Source organism: Vigna angularis, chromosome 6 (assembly GCF_016808095.1).
Source record: "Vigna angularis cultivar LongXiaoDou No.4 chromosome 6, ASM1680809v1, whole genome shotgun sequence".
NCBI lineage: Eukaryota > Viridiplantae > Streptophyta > Magnoliopsida > Fabales > Fabaceae > Vigna > Vigna angularis.
The window spans coordinates 5,844,771-5,864,817 of NC_068975.1; the positions used below are offsets into that span (position 1 = coordinate 5,844,771).

Sequence of the window (20,047 nt, forward strand, 5' to 3'; positions counted from 1 at the left end):
TATGAGATGGAATATGTGTTATTATGAATGTAATGTCTGCATATATGATGTGATTATGCGGATGAGAAACATGCGTCTTGGCTAGAGGTGAGGGGGATCTAGGAGTTGACCATGAGAGGGCTCTAGGAATTGACCCTGAGAACTGCAATTGTCGTCTCTAAGAGAGTAGTAGGGAGTGATGAATTCGATGTAGTTGTATCGAAGGTGAACTTTGCCAAGGAAGCTCTCTAGGAGAGTGGTGGGAAGTAGCATCTATGTATTTCGCTTGTAAGGCTCAAGAAAGAACAAGGGAAATAAGCTTTGTTTGGAGACTCTTGGGGAGTTGGAATGAATAATGGTTTTAGCTCTAGAGGTGAGCTGATTTTGGATGGTAGGCTATGTGTGAGGGTTAGGTTGATGATTGAACCTCTTGGGCCGAGTCTACACGTGGATTCATTATTATTGGATGATACAACAATAATTGTTATTTGATTATGTGCTATTATATGAATTAACAGATTAAATGAAGCATGTTATGATGTGTTATTATTATATATTTGTAAGTTAGCTCACCTTTGCATGTTGGTAGTTGTGGTTTTCACCTGTGATGTCTTACGTTATACGTAAGAAGAGGATTGCTTCGAAAACAATTTCTTTTATTTTGGATGTAGTTTGGATAAATATTAATTATTGAATAATTTTAAATGTTTTCTTATTGTTTGAAATAAATGTTATTGAATGGAACATTTATTTGATGAAATAAATGAACATTTTAACATGTGTCATTTGATGAAATAAATGTTATTGAATGAAACATTTATTTTAGTAGAATTATGAAAGGGTGTTACATGTGTCATTAGAGATTAACATATAATCTACTTTTTATCCTAGAATAATTTATACACTTACTTTGTAACACCCTAATATATAATTTTCCTTCAACATTTTACTTTTTTATGCTCTAGTACAAAAAAATGTTTTTATAGTGAGTTATTATACTTGTTATAACCCACCCGATATAATAACTTTTGTTGTGGCAATTTTGTAATTAAGGAAAACTTTTCTATATCAATTTTGTATTAAAATCGCTATAGAAAGTTATATGGTGATATAACTATAATTAAGTGGAAGCTTTTCTATACCGGTTATAGGTCTAACATGTATAATAAATCAAGTTTTCATATTCATTAGTGTTTCACTTTCATTTTTGCCTATGAGTTGTGTTTTCCTGTTCCTTTCCCTTTCTTCCCTACACCTCGTTCCAATTTCTTCCTTGCACTTCACTTTCATTTCTTCCCTTTCATATTCACGCTCATTCTTGTGGGTTTGTTGGGTAGCCTTCGTTGTTCATCGTCGTTGTGGTCGGTTCACTAGTTCGCCTTAGCTGGTTTGCCATCACATTGGCTCATCCTTGTCGTCGATTAAGTTTAGTATTTCTCTTGTTCTTTTCTTTGTTTGAGTGCTTATGTTAGATTTTGGGTCATAGTTTTTTATTTGGGGATTTAGAGTTTGTGAAAGTTTTGTTAGTTTTGAAGGAAGGATAATTTTATCACACATAAGACTTTTTGTGAAGCGTTGGTAGAGGAAAGTGTGAGATCTCAGCATCAAACTGTTGCAAAGGCTAGTTCTAAGTCAGATTTGAAGGTTGTGATTGGTGATTCGTCGCCTTTGACATTTGTGGCAACGCCTCCACCGCCTCCTACACCACCTCCACCGCCTCATGCATCGTTGGTTAATTCTAAGTCAAACAATATTGTTGTATCATTATTTCCTATGCAGACATAAAATCATGATAGATAATATCATAATCTAGAAAACATTGAAAACCACTAAGTCGTTTCTTTTGTCACATTTAATATGTTAAAAGTAGACGAAAAAAGCATTTTATTATTTATGTGAGTGGTATGTTTTAGCATTACTTGCTACAAGACTTTTAAAATAATTTTAAAATTTTAGTTCATCAATAATAATAATAATAATAATAATAAAATTATATAAAAGAATATAGATAAGGCTAAATTAACCAAAATTATGTCTCCATATATTCCATTATAAACTCACTGACCCTATATTAACTTAAAACATAATAAAATGTTATTTTTAAAATAATTTAAAAAATTAAAAATTAAAAGAAAAATAACGCACTGCCACATTATATTTCTTTAAAGTTGCTACTAGTACCATGCTAATAAAAAAAAGTAATTGCATCAAATTTCTCAAATGTATAAAAAGAAAATAACCTAATGGATATTTTAAAATAAAAAACAAGACTAAATACATAATTTAACCTAATTATTAAATGAGTTATTGGTTTTTCTCACTCTCGCTCTTTGCTTTGGTAAAAAATATTCAAACTAAATCCCCTTATAACTAATATAAGATTATTTTATATTAACAATTTTGTTCTCAATAATTTAAGTTTTATGTTGATATAACGTCATCATGCAACAGATAAACTATATTAAAATGATCACATATATAGTATAACTTGTTACAGTATCTTGACTAAAAAAAGTAGTTTATATTAAAAACAAAGATCTTTTCTATTTATGTTAATTAGAACTCTTTCAAATCCTAATGCTTTGGTTACAGTCCTAAAAACAACACATGCATATGTTGCTTATTTCCAATGCTAATTTTCTTTGTCAATGTGCCTTTTATTATCATTTGTGTCCTAACTATGCAAACAAAGTTTATACCACAAACACGTGCATATATATGTACACACAAAAGTTCAAACCTAACCTAAATACCAAAGTTCTGAAAATTAATTCCAAACATCTTTGGAAACTTACATAGCAATGCACTTCACATGCATCATGTGCACATCACGTGAGTGTCTAACTTTTTCCCACTTGGCTTTGCATTCATTAATTTATGGCCAATACACCAACATTTTGCAACTTTTGATTCCTTACCAATACATAAGACCACCCATAACATCTTTTTCAGTTACTTTTATTAGCAATTAAAAAAATGCTTTGTGCATTAGACAGTGTATTAGTGTCTCCTTGCTTCCCACAATGTCAGAAATAAATAAACTATGCATAAAAATAATAATAAAGTTTATAATAATGTAAAATTGGTATGAAAAACTAGGCATATTCTCTTTTCAGTTCTCTATGAAATTCCACATGCTATGCCACCTTGAAGTTGCAAAAATGTATTACTACACATACATCAATATCACCATTGCATCATTTTCATTGTCTGTCTCTAATATGGATAAGTTATTCACAACATGCACATGGACCTCACATTGTTTCATATTTAATTATAATATTAACATCTCTCCATAACATAACTATTTTGTGTATCTATTCTTTGACTTTCACGTCCCTTCTTTTATGTATGTATATAAGAAGGGTAAACCCTAATATTATGTATCATACACGTGTGTAATTGTATGCACACAGGTAGTTGGGATTTAAATGTGTATAATTTTTAAATATAAAAAATGTGTAAATTTAAATTTCAAATCAAAGGTTAAATAATTGATTTTGGGAAAATTTATCATGAAATTGTTTATTGATGGAATATTATTAGGGTGGTGATTTGTAAATAAATAGTCTTTAAGTTCAACGTGAATAAAAAGAATGATTGAACTTAAAATTACCCCTTGATTGATTTTTTTGTTTTACAAAAAAATAATAATAGTAATTTGTTTTGTATAAAATTAGAATGAACATATTACAAAATAAAAAAAATATGGTGAAAAAGATCGTCACTCAATATATTGTTCATGAAAATGAGAACTTGTTATTTAGAGGTAAATTTTTAATAGATATATTTTTATTCTCCATTTAACTTTTTTTTAAGTAACTTCTTTTAATTTAGAAAAAAAAAACTAAAGTAAACAAAAAATTAGTGATAAAATATTTAATATTTATAATATAAAAGATTATTAACCCCAGTATTATTCTTGTAAATTATTGAGATATTGTAAGATTATGCTTCAGATATAACAGCTAGACAACTGTCCATATTCCTCTGAGCTCTGTTTGGGAGAATAACTAGTTTGTATCTTATGTCCTGTGAATGCAGAGAGAAATATTTTTTTTTATAATATTAAATTGAGAAACTACGTTTTACATTTTCAGATATTAACTATATTTATTTTTATTTATGATTAATTTAATAAAAAAATTGCAAAAGACAAGACATCATTCAAGATGGAATATCATAGTCCAACTTTAAAATTCCACAATTTGACAGTGCATTGGATGGGTTTTCTATACTACATTTTCTATTAACTTTTTTTTTGTTGAATATTTTAATTAGATTAGGGATGGCATTTCAAAGTGTAAATTTCTTAAGTAAGATATTTTAATATTATAGAAAAATTGTTTTTCCTTCATTTTTTTTTTAATTTAGAGTAAGTAAGGAGTACTTATCAACTTAAATTCATAATAGTATTTTTTATAAAGTTTCGCAATAGATAATAATATATTACCTTCTTTTCCTCTTCCAAAATTATATTTGTTTCATCCATGATTTTCCGTCTGAACTTAGATTTCATAATTTCTTTTAAACTATATAATTTCATATAATTTCATATACCAAATAAATATTAACATGTTATAAGTATACACACTTATCTTTTTCAAAATTTAGTAAGTAAGCATTTATTAGCATCATTAATAAAAACGTAATAGTAAGATGACAAATATTCACGTTCATTATTTGATACATATTAGAATAAGATAGTTATAAAAAATTAAATTTTTACATTTACAAAATTAAAAATAAAAAAATAATAATATCAAATGAAAAATAAAAAATTTGTATATAAAAATATTATTTTTATTAATAAAAAAAGTAGTTAGTTATTTTAGCAAAATGATGAAGATGAAGTTTTGATGATGTCCAAATCAAGTCAAGAAAAATCAAGGTTCAAGAAGATCTTATGAAGAATTGTATTGTAATAGAAAGCTTTTATAATAATTGTAGTTCACTCTCTAGGACTTAGATTTTTAGTGATTTTGATTTCATGTACTTTCATATTTTGTAGTTGATGTTCAGAGTCAAAATCGCACTATTTTAATCGATTAAAACTAGTATTAATCAATTAAATAGAGTAAAAGCTGAAAACTCAAACTGTCTCTGAAATAATAGATTAAAATAATTTTTAATCGATTAAAACATAGATTAATCGATTAAATGTGACAGTTGGAGTTTTCTAGCCATTTTAACTAGTCGTTGTACTCATTTTAATCGATTAACAAGTATATTAATCGATTACAAACGTTAAATGATTGGAAACGAAGAACAGAAGAGACTTTGCTTGAGTCTATAAATAGGCTCTCATTTTCCTTTAACAACAATTCTTTCCTTGTGCTCTAAAACTCAAAAACCTTTGAGACTTTGTGTGTTCTTGTTCGGCTTGATAAACTCTCGTCTTTGGAGCTGATGAAGTGCTGCCACGGTGACAGAGGAATAGACGATTCATCCTTGGTGCATCTAAGGAGGTGTTTGGAAGAGGAAATAATCCTTCATGAAGTATTCGGAGGAAGTGTTCATCCTTTGTGAATATTCAAAGGAGGTGTTCATCCTTTGTGAAGCATTCGGAGGAGGTGTCCATCCTTTGGTGTGTTTAAGGGAAGTGTGTCTCATCTCTTGTGGCTTCAAGAGAAGTGGTTTCTAAACTATTACAAATAGTATATGTGTGATTATAGTTTGTAATTGTTTTGTGATAAGTGAACTGTTTATCTTGTTTTGAGATAGGCGACTGGATGTAGGATTAGTAAGATCTGAATCAGGATAAAATCATCTGTGCAAATTTCTCTCAACTTTACTCTTTTTACTTTGTCATTATTATTTGCTTAGTAACACTACTAAAAAAATTGATTTTAACTCGCCCTATAGGCTTCGGTTTAGGAAAAACCAAAGTCTATCAAAACGTGATGACATTTTTGTAGTTTAGGCGAACTTATATGTCTCGGTTCAAGAGGACCCGAAACATATAAGTAATATTACCTCGGTTGATAGCAAAATCGATGCCTAAAAGTCTACTTTTCCGTCTGACATGTCTGAAATTTGAAGTCTGCACAGAGCCTATGGCTTCGGTTCATTTAGAACCGGTGCGAAACCATGTTTATGCCTTAGTTTAGGAGGGAACCGAGGCGTATAGCCATTTTATTTTATTTTTAATTTTTTTCTGAGGACTATAGGCCTGGGTGGAGAATAGAACCGAGGTAGTATTAAAAACAAATTCCTACATATTTCATTTCCCCTATTCCAGTACGTTTCACTTTTCCCTCATCCCCTCCCTCCTCTCTTGCAACCCCTCCCATTCTCCACTCCCCTCTCCCTCAACTCCATCATTCCCTCATCAACCTCTTCTCCCTCCACCATGACGAAGAGAGAGCCTGCGACGGTGCGGCGAGACAGCCTGCGACGGTGCGGCGAGACAGCCCGCGATGGCGACTGCGATGGCGAAAACCCTTTTCTCATGGAGCAGTGAGGAGGCGGCAGCGGCGGTGGCGGCATGGTGGCGGTTAGGCACTGGATCTGCATTTTTGGTTTTTGGTTTTTGGTTTTGTTTCTCTGCAGGTGGATGACAAATGGATCTCTGATTTTGGTTTTTGGTTTGGATCTCTAATTTTGGTTTTTGATTTGGATATTGTTTATATGATTTTTGGTTTTTGGTTTGGATACTGTTTCTCTAAAGCTTTTGAATTCTTGCTCCGTCAGGGAATAAAGTCTCCTCCTCCATTCTTCCACCTTCATTGTCGTCTCCTCCGTCTACTCTCTCCCCGCTTCCTATTTCCCCCTTCTTAGATTGGAGCAATCATCTGAGTTTTTGTCAAAGTAATTTTGCCCCCAAAAACATGGATGAAAAAATTTGCAGATAAGCTTGAGATTAAAAAAGACAAAGAAGTTTAAGGCACAAAGAGAATAAGAAAACATAACAAAACGTGAAACCAACACTGATCTCGGTTGAAAATAAAAAAATTAAAAAACTCTACTGCCTCGGTTGTCTATGAACGAAGGCAGAATCTGAACCCTTTTGATTCGGTTCAGAACCGAGGCAAAAAACCTATCATTTTTACCTCGTCTGTATATACCTCGATCGTGGAACCAGTGTCTATACGTGAAAATAACCGAGGCCTTTTATCTTAATTGCAGTAGTGTAAGTTAAATTGAGAAGAAATTTTAAAAGCACACGTTCATATTAAAACCAATTCACTTCCCTCTTGGTTTGTTATCACACGTTAACCATTCCGCTGCAACCTCTCTGACAAATTAATAAAATATCATCAAGTTTTGCGTGCCACTTTAATTGTTTAGGTTTTAAAAAATTTACAATTTGTTCTCTTGATTAAGAATTATTTAGATTGAGTTATATAAGTTTCTTTATATAGTTCGTTCAAAAAGATAATCTATATAGCCATGGATGAATAGCTTTTAAATAAATATTAGAACTAACAAAGTATTTTGCAATTTTGATATTTGGAATAAACATATTCAATAAGATATGTTGCCTTTTTTATTTAAAGTATTTTGCTACTAACCTCACCTTATATATATTTCTTTTTTCTATAAATCCATTAAGATAATACTCTTTTTCTTAAAGATCTCCGTAGAACCAATTAACTTTGCTTCTTTGAGCAAATATACTAAGTCCACCTATTACTTTTCTTTATATAATTAATTTATGTCCAATAAGAGCAGTAAATTCTAAAAAACTTATTAGATTATTTTTAGTTAGGTAAGTGTGAAAATTATTCCCAAATTTATTTCTGTCTTTTAGTTCTTTTAACTCTCGACGATTTCGCTAGTATATTAAATCACATATATCTTCAAAGACTCCATACTTTTAGTCTTTATTACTATAGTATTATATTGAATTACATTCTTTTTAGACTTAAATATAATTTAAGTCTTTGAAAATTTTTGATTGAATTTTTGATAATTTTTTTTATAATTTATTAAGTATTCAATAAATTTAAATTTTTTAAGTGAATCTTTATTTAATTTTTTGTGTTAAGTTATTAGTATGGGACGATTAAGTGACTAACGGTAATTATGATCTTATTATGTCACCTTACTAATACTACATGAAATTTTATAATTTATTATAAAATTATAAAACTCAGTAAAGTGACATGATAAAAAATAAGCCCCTTAATAATCACATAACTAAGTTAATAAAATATGTTAACAACAGATATTCAATTAAAAATTTAAATTTTTAAAAAAAGAGGTTATTAAACATTGAATTAAAAATTTCTTTGAAACCTAATTAAACCTTACTTTAAAGAATAAAAAAAATTACAAACAACACTATGTTTATCCTAACAACATGTTATTAAATATTTTAGAACTTATTTTCCTTTTTGAGGATTAAGTAATATTATCTTAACTACACACCCGTACACTTTTACATTGTGTTTAAATAAATAATAATAATTAAAATAAAAAATAATTAAAAGTATAATTCATTTTCATAGAAAAATTGAATTTTTTAAGGTAAAATATGTTGTTTGGTAAGAAAATTTTCATATTATCAAATCCATGTTTTTCTCTTGGATATTTTGTTTTTAACTTGATTTTAGTTGACAATCATCACCAACTTGACCATGACAGAATTAGCTTGGCTACGATTTAAGTGTCATAATCTCAACAGTATTTTTTTAAAGGTTTAATATTTCTGCAAGTCCTATTTTTTTGTCAAACTCTCAAAAAGGACATTTACTTATTGATTCTCTGAATTGGATCTTTGTTTTTGAAAATTTGAAATAAATAGAATCTTGCCATTGAATTGGACTAATGTTGTTAGACTGACGTGTACGTGGCATGCTAACGTGTTTTTTTAATGACGTGGCGTAAGTTATATGGTAACAAGGTTATTGTGACGTGTAAACTCATATTTTTGAATTAAAAAATTGGGGAAATTTTAATTCAACCCCTTTGTTCGAATTATGATTTGTGAAAAGAAATTGAGAAAAACTGTGAATGGTCCTTTGAATTAGGATTCTTGACCAAATTGGATAATCAATTGAAGATGTGTCATTCATGTTCTTTTTCAATATGTAATGGGTGGCAGAATTGCACTAACAATGCCTTCACTTCCTCCTCTGACGGCATTGGCAATGGTGTTGCCTTCTCCCACATGTCTTGTGGGTTCGATTTGATTTTTCTGACACTGCTTATGGAGTTTTGGTCGTTGGTGGATTCGACTCCAAGAAAAAGAGTTGACGAAGGCCATGAATAAGAGGTGGAAATGAAACATCCATTATTTTGGATCATCTAGTGAGAGATCAAGAACGCACTTGAACTTTTAAACAAAAAACAATAAATTGAAGTGCAACATACACTATATAAATTAAGTGAGACCTCTCCATTTCCTATTAAGACCATATATTCTTTGACATTGTATTCCACAATCTTTGACTCCTTAAATAACTAGGGTATATATGCAGACAAAAAGAATTTGGAAATTTAAGTGCATGAGTTGATTTTAATTCATTTATCTTTTTCGATAAGTAGTTAGCGAGAAATTTAGCCTGATGTTCTGTAACACACAAATATTTTGATGTAATTATTAGTTTGAAAAGGTGAGAACTCTATTTAGAACATCCATAATTTTGAATCATCCAGTAAGTACAACATCTAACATTTCATCATTTTGAACACGCAGTAATTCATGTAGTTCAACCACCACCATAATGCCTCAATTTTCTTAACCTATGTTACAAACTCAATCCAACTTTTTCTCCACCATAACTACTATTCAATTCAAATCCATTTTAATTTCCGTTCTCCTAGATCATGGTCGAAATATGTGATGGGATAGCACCGCTGCCCATTTGGGGCTGCAGCGAAGCCGCATGTACCGGTGCACAGGTTGTGAAAATGGGGTTCTGTGAAATCCTAAAATTTTTCAAACCAAATCTCTAATTTCCAGAAACAATTCAATTTGCGATTCTGGTGGGGAAAGACAAGTTTGACCGTAGCTTCTTGGTTTCTTGGGTTTTTGCAATTCTAATTGTGAGGATGATGAAAGATGGTGACCGAACAATGTTAACGGTGGTTGATGCAAGGTGAAAATAGTAGTGCAAAAGGGTTGAGGGAGAAGGATGATGAGGGGTGAAATCCCTAATTTTCATAAACAATTCATTTCAATTGCAATTTTTTTAATTTAAAAAAAGAACAAAATTCCACGTTAACAATTTGTCACATCATTAAAAAAACTAACATCAACATCCACGTCAACATAATTCTAAGTCCAATTTAACAACAAAGTTTTATTTATTTCAATTTTTTAAAAATAAGAACCCAATTGAAAAAATAACAAATCGTATTTAAAAGTCTAACCCAATTAGGATATACTGAAATCATTAAACTTTTTTTAAATATCGACAAAAGATTCTTTCAAACTAAAGCCAAGCCTTTTTTTTCCTACAGAATCAAATTTATTTTAAGGTTAAATATGTTTTTTGTCCCTTAAGTATCACTGATTTTTTGTTTTAGTCCCTACTCAAAACATTGATGGCATTTAGTCCTCGTAGTATTAAAACATGTAAAAATAGTCCTTAGAAATGGACGGCGTCAACTTTTGGTTGATCTGGCAAACGGGAATGTCACGTCCTCTGCCAGCTTTACTGTTCTCTATCTGCCAGATCAAGTCACCAACACATAACGTCGTTCGAACCCGATTGGAGGTGCTGCCGGAGATACGGGTCGCCATCGCATGGATGTTGCCGCCTCAGCCACCACTCAAATAGCCACCACGCCGCTGTCCACGGTGTTGCCGGTACTTGCGCCGAAAAAGCCAACGCCCTTCACAGCGGACCACCACCACTTTGTCCCTTCTCCTTCGCGCGAGAGGAAGACGCATTCACCCTCTGCAGTGCATTCAAGCCATTCACGCCGCACCCAGTCGCCGCTTCTCGGACCATGAGTCAAGGTCGCACCGGTGATGCGACTTGCTGTCGGAGTCGTCGCTACCCGATCCAAGGCGTCGCCGGCGAAACCCATCATCAACAGGACCCGTCTGCGCGTGAGAGAGGAGAACTGTTGCTTCTCTGTGACGAGTCTCCACCACCACGAATGAAACCAACCACCGTTGACAAAGCTGGTTGTCGTTGTTCTCGTAGGAATCGCTCCCTCACCGGCGCCACGAGCGTTGCTCTCCTCCCTCTCAATGCGAGGGTTTTTTTCCTCAAACGTCAAACGTCCCCAGCAAAACTCACTGCTAGTGTCGAAGACGAAAGCGCATTCTTGTTTTTTTTTATCATGCCCTTTATTGGTTAATTCTTCTATCTCATTGTTCACTGGGATTGGAAACGTTGGAGTGTGTTTATGGTTTTCGTTCTATATCTATTGCTTAGAGGGTTAACCCCTTTGTTGGTGGCTTGAGGTGAACAGAGGCAAAGATTGGGTTATGCATTTCTCTCGTAGGAAGATGGCCATAGGGGTTTTCACGATATAAGCAATGTGGCAGATAGAGAACAGTGAAGCTGGCAGTAGACGTAGCATTGCCATTTGCTAGATCAACTAAAAGTTGACGTCGTCCACTTTTAAGGATTATTTTTACATGTTTTAATACTACGAGGACTAAATGCCATTAATGTTTTGAGTAGGGACTAAAACCAAAAATCAGTGATACTTAAGGGACGAAAAACATATTTAACCCTTTATTTTATTGTTGATGTTAGGTCGACTTTATTTCCCACCAATCATTAGTCAATGTTTTCTTAATCAACATTAACAATGCTCTTTGACCAGTGTCAGACATTTTCTTTTCCCAATTTATGTGAACTCAGGTAAATTTATGTGAATCGAGTCGAGTTTTAAACCAATATCAATTATAGTTATTTTTTGGACATTATTTCTTCAACATTAGGATTTTGCTGGCCAATGTAACAGGATTTCTCTTCGATTGATATTGATTATGGTTGTACCGTACGGCCCACACCCGAAATAATGGTTTTTTTCTTATTGATGTTAATAGAAATTTTTTTATTTGCGTTGCCAGGATTATTTTATTGTTGTTGATGTTGTTGCAGATTATTATTATTTTACTGCATATTAGTTAGAATTTTCTCAACCATTGTTAAGGACATTATTTGTAGATTTTCTTGATTGACGTTTAATTGTAGTTTTCTTTTATTGATATCTACAACGATTCCAATGGATCTCAAAAAGCATGACAAAAAACATATCTTGACCTCCCCCATGAAATTAGCTCCACATAACATTCCAATGGAAAAACCAGAAAAACCAGGGAAAGAAAACGAACTCTCATTAAATCAGAAATAGTATTGAGCTGTGCAGAATGACAATGTCTCTAAACTACTAAAATCATGTTTCCATCCATGACTTTGGCAGTGAAGATCTGAATATTTGGTGAAGCAGTATTTTCTCCCTTTTGCTTAGCTTGTTTATGCCATATCCCCGAAAAACTCCTAATTTCAATGCTTCTCTTCCTTCATCAACAACCCTTTTCCTCACAGCGGTCAATAAAGATGAACCATGAGGAGTTTCACTGTTTCCAGCTTTTGCTGTTTCATCATGTACCATCTTGGCTTCCCCTGCTTTCTCCTCAGGTTGAGTCTTGGCTCCATTGGCACTAGTGCCTGCACAATCATCATGGTCCCTATTACCCCACCATTTATTTGAAGTGGCTGATAAGCCTTCTGACGGAAATCCAGACTTGAATTCATCCATTGTTGTCATTGCTTTGGTCAAGCCAGCATTGGCCACATTCTGCGTCCGTGCACTATCCACATTCTTGTTTCCTTGCTGCTGCGAATTTTGCAGCACTGTAATACCTTGTGCTTTGGCCCTCTCATCATTTGTTTGTTGCAAGACACTGCCCTCAAACATCAGATTAGCATAGATTAGATATACAGGATAATCAAATAGGTTAGAAAGTCTATGCCTATTATTAGTCTAAACAGTATCTGCTGACCTGCTTGGAGCATCCATGCCATTCAAAATAAAGTTTTTTTTTTACAACATAGGTAATACCATTAATAGAAATCTCAACAATTATTTGTATAGCAATGATAAATATCAAACAATGCTTCTGAAAGAATTGGACCTAGGTAGCCTCTCCATGGCATACGTAGAGATTACTTACACATTGTAATTTTTTTTGAAGGGTTTGATGACATCAAAAGAGGAACAGCGGGAAAAAAAAGTATAATATGAGTATATAAAGATAAATATTTCTTTCTTGTGAATGAGAGATGTATAAGAACATATGGTAAATAAACCAAAATACTAAAAAAAAAAGGGTAGGCAAGAAAAGAAATAAGATAAGCAACAACTTTCCAAGTTCTCTTACTTGAGCAACATTGACAGCACTCCATAATAACCATTAACTGAACTGAGAACCAAAAAGAACCCTACAAGAGTACTTTAGTTCACCAAATTGGCAACCGCAAGAAATAACCGAACAGATTTTAAGATTATTCTCCAACCAAAAGGTGTAGACATTTGACACCAGCATAAATGGCACATTAGCAAAAGCAAGCTTGGCTTCTTTAATCCACTCACAACTTCTTAGACAACCTATAAAAAGTACTCCACATTCTGTGGACAAATTCAACATTTACCAAAAGTACCAAAGAAGTCTACTACTCAAATAAATAGTATTAGTTGGTGTAAAAAAATGGCAATTGGTTCAAAGAAACAAACAAACTGCTATGTGTATATGTGTGAGACAAGAGGAATCAAATGAGTATGGGAAGTGTAACTCTGTAATATTATTATTGAAATATGAGCTTATCACAATGGACGGTGGTTGTTACCCCCGGAATCACTTGGGACCAAATTATGGCGGCAGGTTGCATAACCAGATGGGGGTTGTTTGTAGATAAAGGCAAGAGAATGTAGGGTTGAGTATGATCTGCTTTGAAACTGCATACAGTTTCATTAATTTGCTGGTCAAAATGTTTTCCGCTGGGCGAACAAACCTTTTTCATAAAAGTGAAATTTGGCCAAAGTTTGTTTAGCTGGCCGAGAGACATTAAAATTTTTAAAATTATGTATGTTTAGATGCTATAAATTTACAGTTGCTTGCTCATTAATTAATAAGGAATATTTGTCATCCAAAGGTGGACCATTACTTATAATTAATGACATTAAAATAAGACATTTATCCAAAGGTAACATACATGTAGACTTAAGTATGATTGATTTCCTATTAAAGCATATTTACTCTAGCATCTTAATTGTATGAAAATTTGTCAATTTAAGCGTCATCCAAAAATAAACTTAAATGAATGACTTGTATGGTTAATCTAGGAGTTTAAGCATCACCCAAAGCTGAACTTAAATGTATTTGAATCCATTAAATTTATCAATACATTAATGTGTGAGCTTATATATTTTTTCCAACTTCCATGAATATGTATGGTTCGGCAGTAGTGTGGTCAAGTTCAATGATTTAAACTTGATTGGTATATACAAATCCAATTTCAATTGGGTGTGTTTGATTTAGATTTGGCTATAGTTATGGATGCAAGGCCCCCAACCATCAATAAGACCAGTACAGTAGATGAAAAGTCTCTTTACAAAGTTTGACAAAGGTCTAACATGCTATTTAGTACAGTAGATGAAAAGTCTCTTTACGAAGCTTGACAAAGGTCTAATAGGCTATTTTTGAACTTGATGCACATGACCATGCCAGAAAATGTGATGCAATCTATGTCCAAGACTAAAAATACAAAGGAATTCTTAAAGTTGATCAAGAAATATTCACGATTAGACATCACTAATAAGTCCATAGTGAGAACTCTCCCATAGTGAGAACTGTCGTGAGTGAGCTGACAACCAAGTAATTTGAATGGTCACAACCCATTCATGATCATGTAACAAGAATGGCAAATATAGCTGCAATGTTGAAGTTTATAGGAATGGAAGTAAATGAATATTTTCTGGTACAATTTATTATGAACTCTCTTCCTTCTAAGTTTGGTCAATTATAGGTAAAGTATAACACCCTTAAGGATAAATTTGTTTAAACGAAACGAAGATGAAGGCATGATGAAGGGAACACTTAAACAAAGACAAATTCCTAGCACATCCATGAACATAGAGACACTTTTAAGGATCTAGACAATAACAAATATCTAGAATCAATCTACAAGTCCCTATTCATTCTATTCGTGCCTTCATTCTTTTTCCCAGATATAAATACTTTTAAGTTCCTTTTTGGGCTGAATTGAAAGAAATCCTTGTATAATATTAGAAACATGAGTGACAGCTCCAGAATCTAACCACCAAGTATTATTAGGTACTTTAATAAGATTTGTTTCAAAACTTATAAAAACATAAAATGTACCTTTCTTTTCAAACCAAGATTTTCTTTTTGGACAATCCTTGAAGTGACCCACCTTCCAAAAGAAACATTTCTGGTCCTTCTTGATTATGCCGTCACTAACTTTCATTGGGCCTCCCTCATTAACTTTCATTGGGGCTTTGTCCTTCTTTACCGAAGCCAACACCATCATGAGTCAAGAGATGAATTCAATGATCTTCATTTTCTTGAGCCTTCCTTCCTCTTGAACTAGCATGGCTATAACTTCTTGAAAGTTCCATTTATCCCTAAGGGTGTTATAATTCATCTGGAATTGATCAAACTCAAGAGGAAGAGAGTTCATAATAAACTATACCTGAAAGATTCACTCTCCATTCCTATAGACTTCAGCTTTGCAGCTATATTTTCCATTCATGTTACATGATCATGCATGGGTTGTGAAAGTGTATATTATTGAGCAAGAGAAAGTCATGAATGTTGGAAGGAAAGATTTTCCCAACTGGCAACTTTGGCCAATGGGGCCATTGAGAATGTCCCTAGAACATTGCCAAGAGCTGAGTTAATTGCACAAGTATTTAACTTGCCTTAGAAGATTAAAGTTTTAATGAATCATTGTAAAGGGCTAGTGGGAAAGATGAAGAGCTTGATCACTCGATCTAGGGGTTGATGCAAGAGTAGGATGTTTCTATTTTGTTGCCTGAACTTTTAGTGATGATGCTTTGAAATGTGGGTTTCTTTGAGTAAAAGTAGTTTGGAGGATTTGGACTACTTTGTTCAGTTTTGGTTTATCTTAATTTCAACCATAGATATATTCATACGACTCTAGGATTTCCACCTATAATTAGTTGCATCATATTTCTCTTTTGCAAGTTTATTTACATCTAATTCATGTTAACCAAAATAGTAAAACGGTGAAAAGAAAGAAAAAACACAACAAAACCTCAATGACACACCCGTACCACACTCGCCCTAATTGTCAAAGCATGGAAGATTGGGAAGAGGCATAAGAAGTGATGAAAGTTGATATCAATCAGCTAAAGGATTAGATGAGTCAAATCCTTGAGGAATTCAAATCTCTAAAGAGTTTTGGCGACCTTGGCTTCTAGGATCAAAGAAAAAACCCCTTCCTACCCTCCAGTTTCACATCATGGAGAAGTGTGTGCACAAGGTGACATGGTTGCTCTAACTACCTTCCCTCTATATGGCCTACCCCCAGGATACACTCCACTTCTCAGAGAGTACCTAAAGCCTGGCTTATTGTCCATATGACTACCACCATCTTTCTAGCAAACACCCAGGGGTCTCCACAAATACCTATATATCTCTGGCTAGTGGGAGTATGAATGAAGCGACTAGTTTCATAGGTCCTAGAGAAACTCTCTGGGCCAAAGCTCCACAATTAATGGCTAGTGGGGAATCACAAACAAAAGCTTCATGTCACAATGCTATCCAAGTAGTATTTGCTGATGTTGACGAGCCAAGAGCAAGCTGGAAATTTTAGAGGAAAGGCTCAGGCCCATTGAAGATGATGGAAGTTATGGTTTTAAGGATGGTACAGGAATATGCCTAGTCCTGGATGTATTGATTCCCCCAAAATTCAAGGTGTCTGAGAAATACGGAGGAACCACCTCCCAAGAGCCACCTCACTAAGTGTTGGAAGTCTCATATCAACTAGAGATAAGATCAATTTAAAGTATATAAGTGGGTGCAAACCTCACTTTACAAGCCGGTTTTGTGGGGTTGAGCTAGGCTTAAAGTCCAATTCTTAACATGGTATCAAAGTCAGGTTAGAACTTATCCTAGTGATATTTGTTGTTTGTTGGGCATATTGTTCCACCCGCTATCGGGCTGCTATCGGACCACCCGTTAATGTCTAGTTTCACGCTCGAGATGTATATACCTCAGCGCGAGGGGAGGGTGTGTTAGAAGTCCCACATCAACTAGAGATAAAGCCAATTTATAGTATATAAGTGGGTGCAAACCTCACCTTACAAGCTAGTTTTGTGGGATTGAGTTAGGCTTAAAGTTAACTTCTTAACATGGTATCAGAGTCAGGTTAGAGCCTATCCTAGCGATATTTGTTGTTTGTTGTGCATATTGTTCCATCTGCTATCGAACCACCCATTAATGTCTAGTCTCACGCTCGAAATGTATATACCTCGATGCAAGGGGTATGTTGGAAGTTCCACATCGACTAGAGATAAGACCAATTTAAAGTACATAAATGGATGCAAACCTCACCTTACAAGTTGGTTTTGGAGGGTTGAGTTAGGTTTAAAGTCTACTTCTTAACACTAAGTACTGCAGGAAGATTGTTGCACATGCACATGACGAGAAACTATTGATACACTTCTTTCAAGACAGTCTAGCCAATATAGGGCTTAATTGGTGTATGCATCTCGAGCCATCACACATTCGTTCCTAGAAGGACTTGGTCGACACATTTCTAAAACAGGATAAATATAATAAGACATGGCACTAGACAAACTTTAGATGCAAGGCATGATGAAGAAGGAATCTGAAACCTTCAATGAATATGCTCAACGATGGATGGAGATTGCTGCTCAAGTGGAGCCACCCTTGCACTATAAATAAAAGGTGGTCATGTTTGTTGACACATTGCAACCTCCTTTCGATGAACCTATGGTGGGTAGCGTCTCCTCCAATTTCGTAGACATTATTATCATTGGTAAAAGAATTGAAATTGGGTCAAAGAGAAGCAAAATTGCACATGGTCTATCTGCGGTTGCAACCACTAAAAAGCCTAGTTTCAATTTATGAAACAAAAAGGAAGGAGAAGCCCATGCAACGTCAGACATGCCTTTTGTGGAAAACTATGCTCCACCCTGCTATAAGCAGAGTTATCAACAACATGCAAATCAGTGCATACAAGAGGGTTGAATTATAAAAAAGAAAAGATTGAACATAATTGTTTAGCAACAAGTATGTTTTTTGAGCTATGAGAACTGGATGTAATATAGTATATCAAGAACAGGTGCTGATATTGAAGACAAAAATTTTGGTTTCAAAAGAATAGTCAAAACTAATGGCAACGAATAAACTTTGCCAGACTTGAAAACTTACCTCTTGTTGCCACTAATCAAAACCATGGTCACAGGCCCGGTAACACGACACCCCCACCTACATAAAATTAAAATGATAGTCATAAAACACTAAATCAAACTTGTCAAAACCACAGCATGTGCTACTTTCCAGAAGCAATATACCAAAGTTCCTATGTACGAATTCATGACCAAGTACCAAAACGAGTACATATTCTTAGTTAAGCTGTTGAGGTAAAAAAGGATAAAGTAACACTAACATCATAACCAGGAGTGAATAGAGAAAATTATGAACAAATAGTGTGATGTAAAGTCAGATACCAAAGAGGTAAATTTTGTGGGTTCTTCCTAACAGGTTTGGTAATTAGGGGTTCGTTTTGGCTGTTATAAAAATTATAAATTCAATTACAACAGAAAAAAAAACGAAAAAAAAAAACTTGATGAAAGAGGGTTGTCGGAATAGGTAACTGAAGCATTTTTCAAAGAAAAAAGAATTCCGAAGAAACGCCCAGAAGCAGAAATCTTAAGATTTTGCGTTACGAGGTAAAACAAATTGCATTTTGAAGCGAATGGAGGAAGAAGAGATTGAGGGTTTTACGAATTATTACCAGATATTTAGAACAATTGATCAGAGTTGCTTGCGTGTCTGTGTGCTATTTGGTTTCAACTTGTGTTATGCGTCGGCCTCTGAAGCTGAAACTGAACTGATGGGAAATGGTGTGTCAATACTATATAGGCCAATGGAATTTACGATAATCATCTCCCCATTAGGGTTATTGTTATGAATACAGTAAAAAAAACCAAATCTATTTATTAACATTATTGAAAACTGAATTAATTTAAGACTAAATTTTGATATAATTAATTCATATATGTATATAATTTAATTTAATAATTAATAATTTAGTTATTGAACTAAAACTTTTCATAGAATAAATTAAGTTTATGCTTTTTATTAAAATTTAAATTACTTAATTATTTATTAAAAAATTAATTTAAAGTATGATAGCTTTCTAAAAGATAAATTACATGACTAATACAAATATTCATTTACAAAATATAATTTATTTTAAAAAGGATATATACATACATACATATTTACAGATTATATGGTTATAATTTAATATTTATAATAATATTCAATACAGTAACTCAATTTTTGTTGCTATTTTAGGATTGGCCCAGCACTGTGTAAACACACACACGGCCCAGCCCACTATGACTCATACGTTGTAAACGTATGGGTAGTACTCCAGCCACGCAAGCATCGTCAGAATGGTGTGAGATGAGAGAGAACAGAGCAAAAGGGAGAACTCTCCAGGCGATGAAGCTCCGGGTCTCCAGTGTAGATCGACGGCAAAGGAGACGGCGGTTGACGACGACGGAGAAGAGAAAAATGAAGAGCACAACACGAGAGGTAAGAAAAACGTTCTCTTTTCTTATATGAATTTATTCTTTCTAGTATATTGAAACTGTAAAACTGTATATGGTTTCTTACACTGATCAGAGGGGAAGAGCTCTATTTATAGAGCTCTATTAACAAACCATTAAAAGCTAAAAACTAACATAACAGAAAACATTAAATACAAGATTACTGTCTTCTTCTGACAGTAAGGAATCAAACTTGATTCCTAATAGCCTCCCCTCAAGCTGGACGATGAATGGTCGTCAGTCCAAGCTTGGGAACTGTTGACCTAAATCTGACGCGGTGAGGAAACTTTTTGAAGATGTC

The 20,047-nt window shown here is 33.5% G+C and overlaps 1 protein-coding gene across 2 annotated transcripts; it reads right to left on the minus strand.

Moving 5' to 3' along the window:
- Window positions 1-12,137: 12,137 nt before the first annotated feature.
- On the minus strand, window positions 12,138-19,012 carry LOC108343184 (uncharacterized). Of its 2 annotated transcripts, XM_017581292.2 has the most exons (4): window positions 18,924-19,012; window positions 18,338-18,394; window positions 13,277-13,524; window positions 12,138-12,799 (listed from the first exon to the last, which is right to left on the minus strand). In XM_017581292.2, the coding sequence occupies exons 3-4, from the start codon at window positions 13,285-13,287 to the stop codon at window positions 12,289-12,291; spliced, it is 522 nt and encodes a 173-aa protein (XP_017436781.1). In that variant the 5' UTR covers window positions 13,288-13,524; window positions 18,338-18,394; window positions 18,924-19,012; the 3' UTR covers window positions 12,138-12,288. The 2 variants fall into 2 exon arrangements, with proteins under 2 accessions (XP_017436781.1, XP_017436780.1); XM_017581291.2 differs by lacking the exons at window positions 13,277-13,524; window positions 18,924-19,012 and adding an exon at window positions 18,784-18,891.
- Between the last annotated feature and the right edge of the window lie 1,035 nt (window positions 19,013-20,047).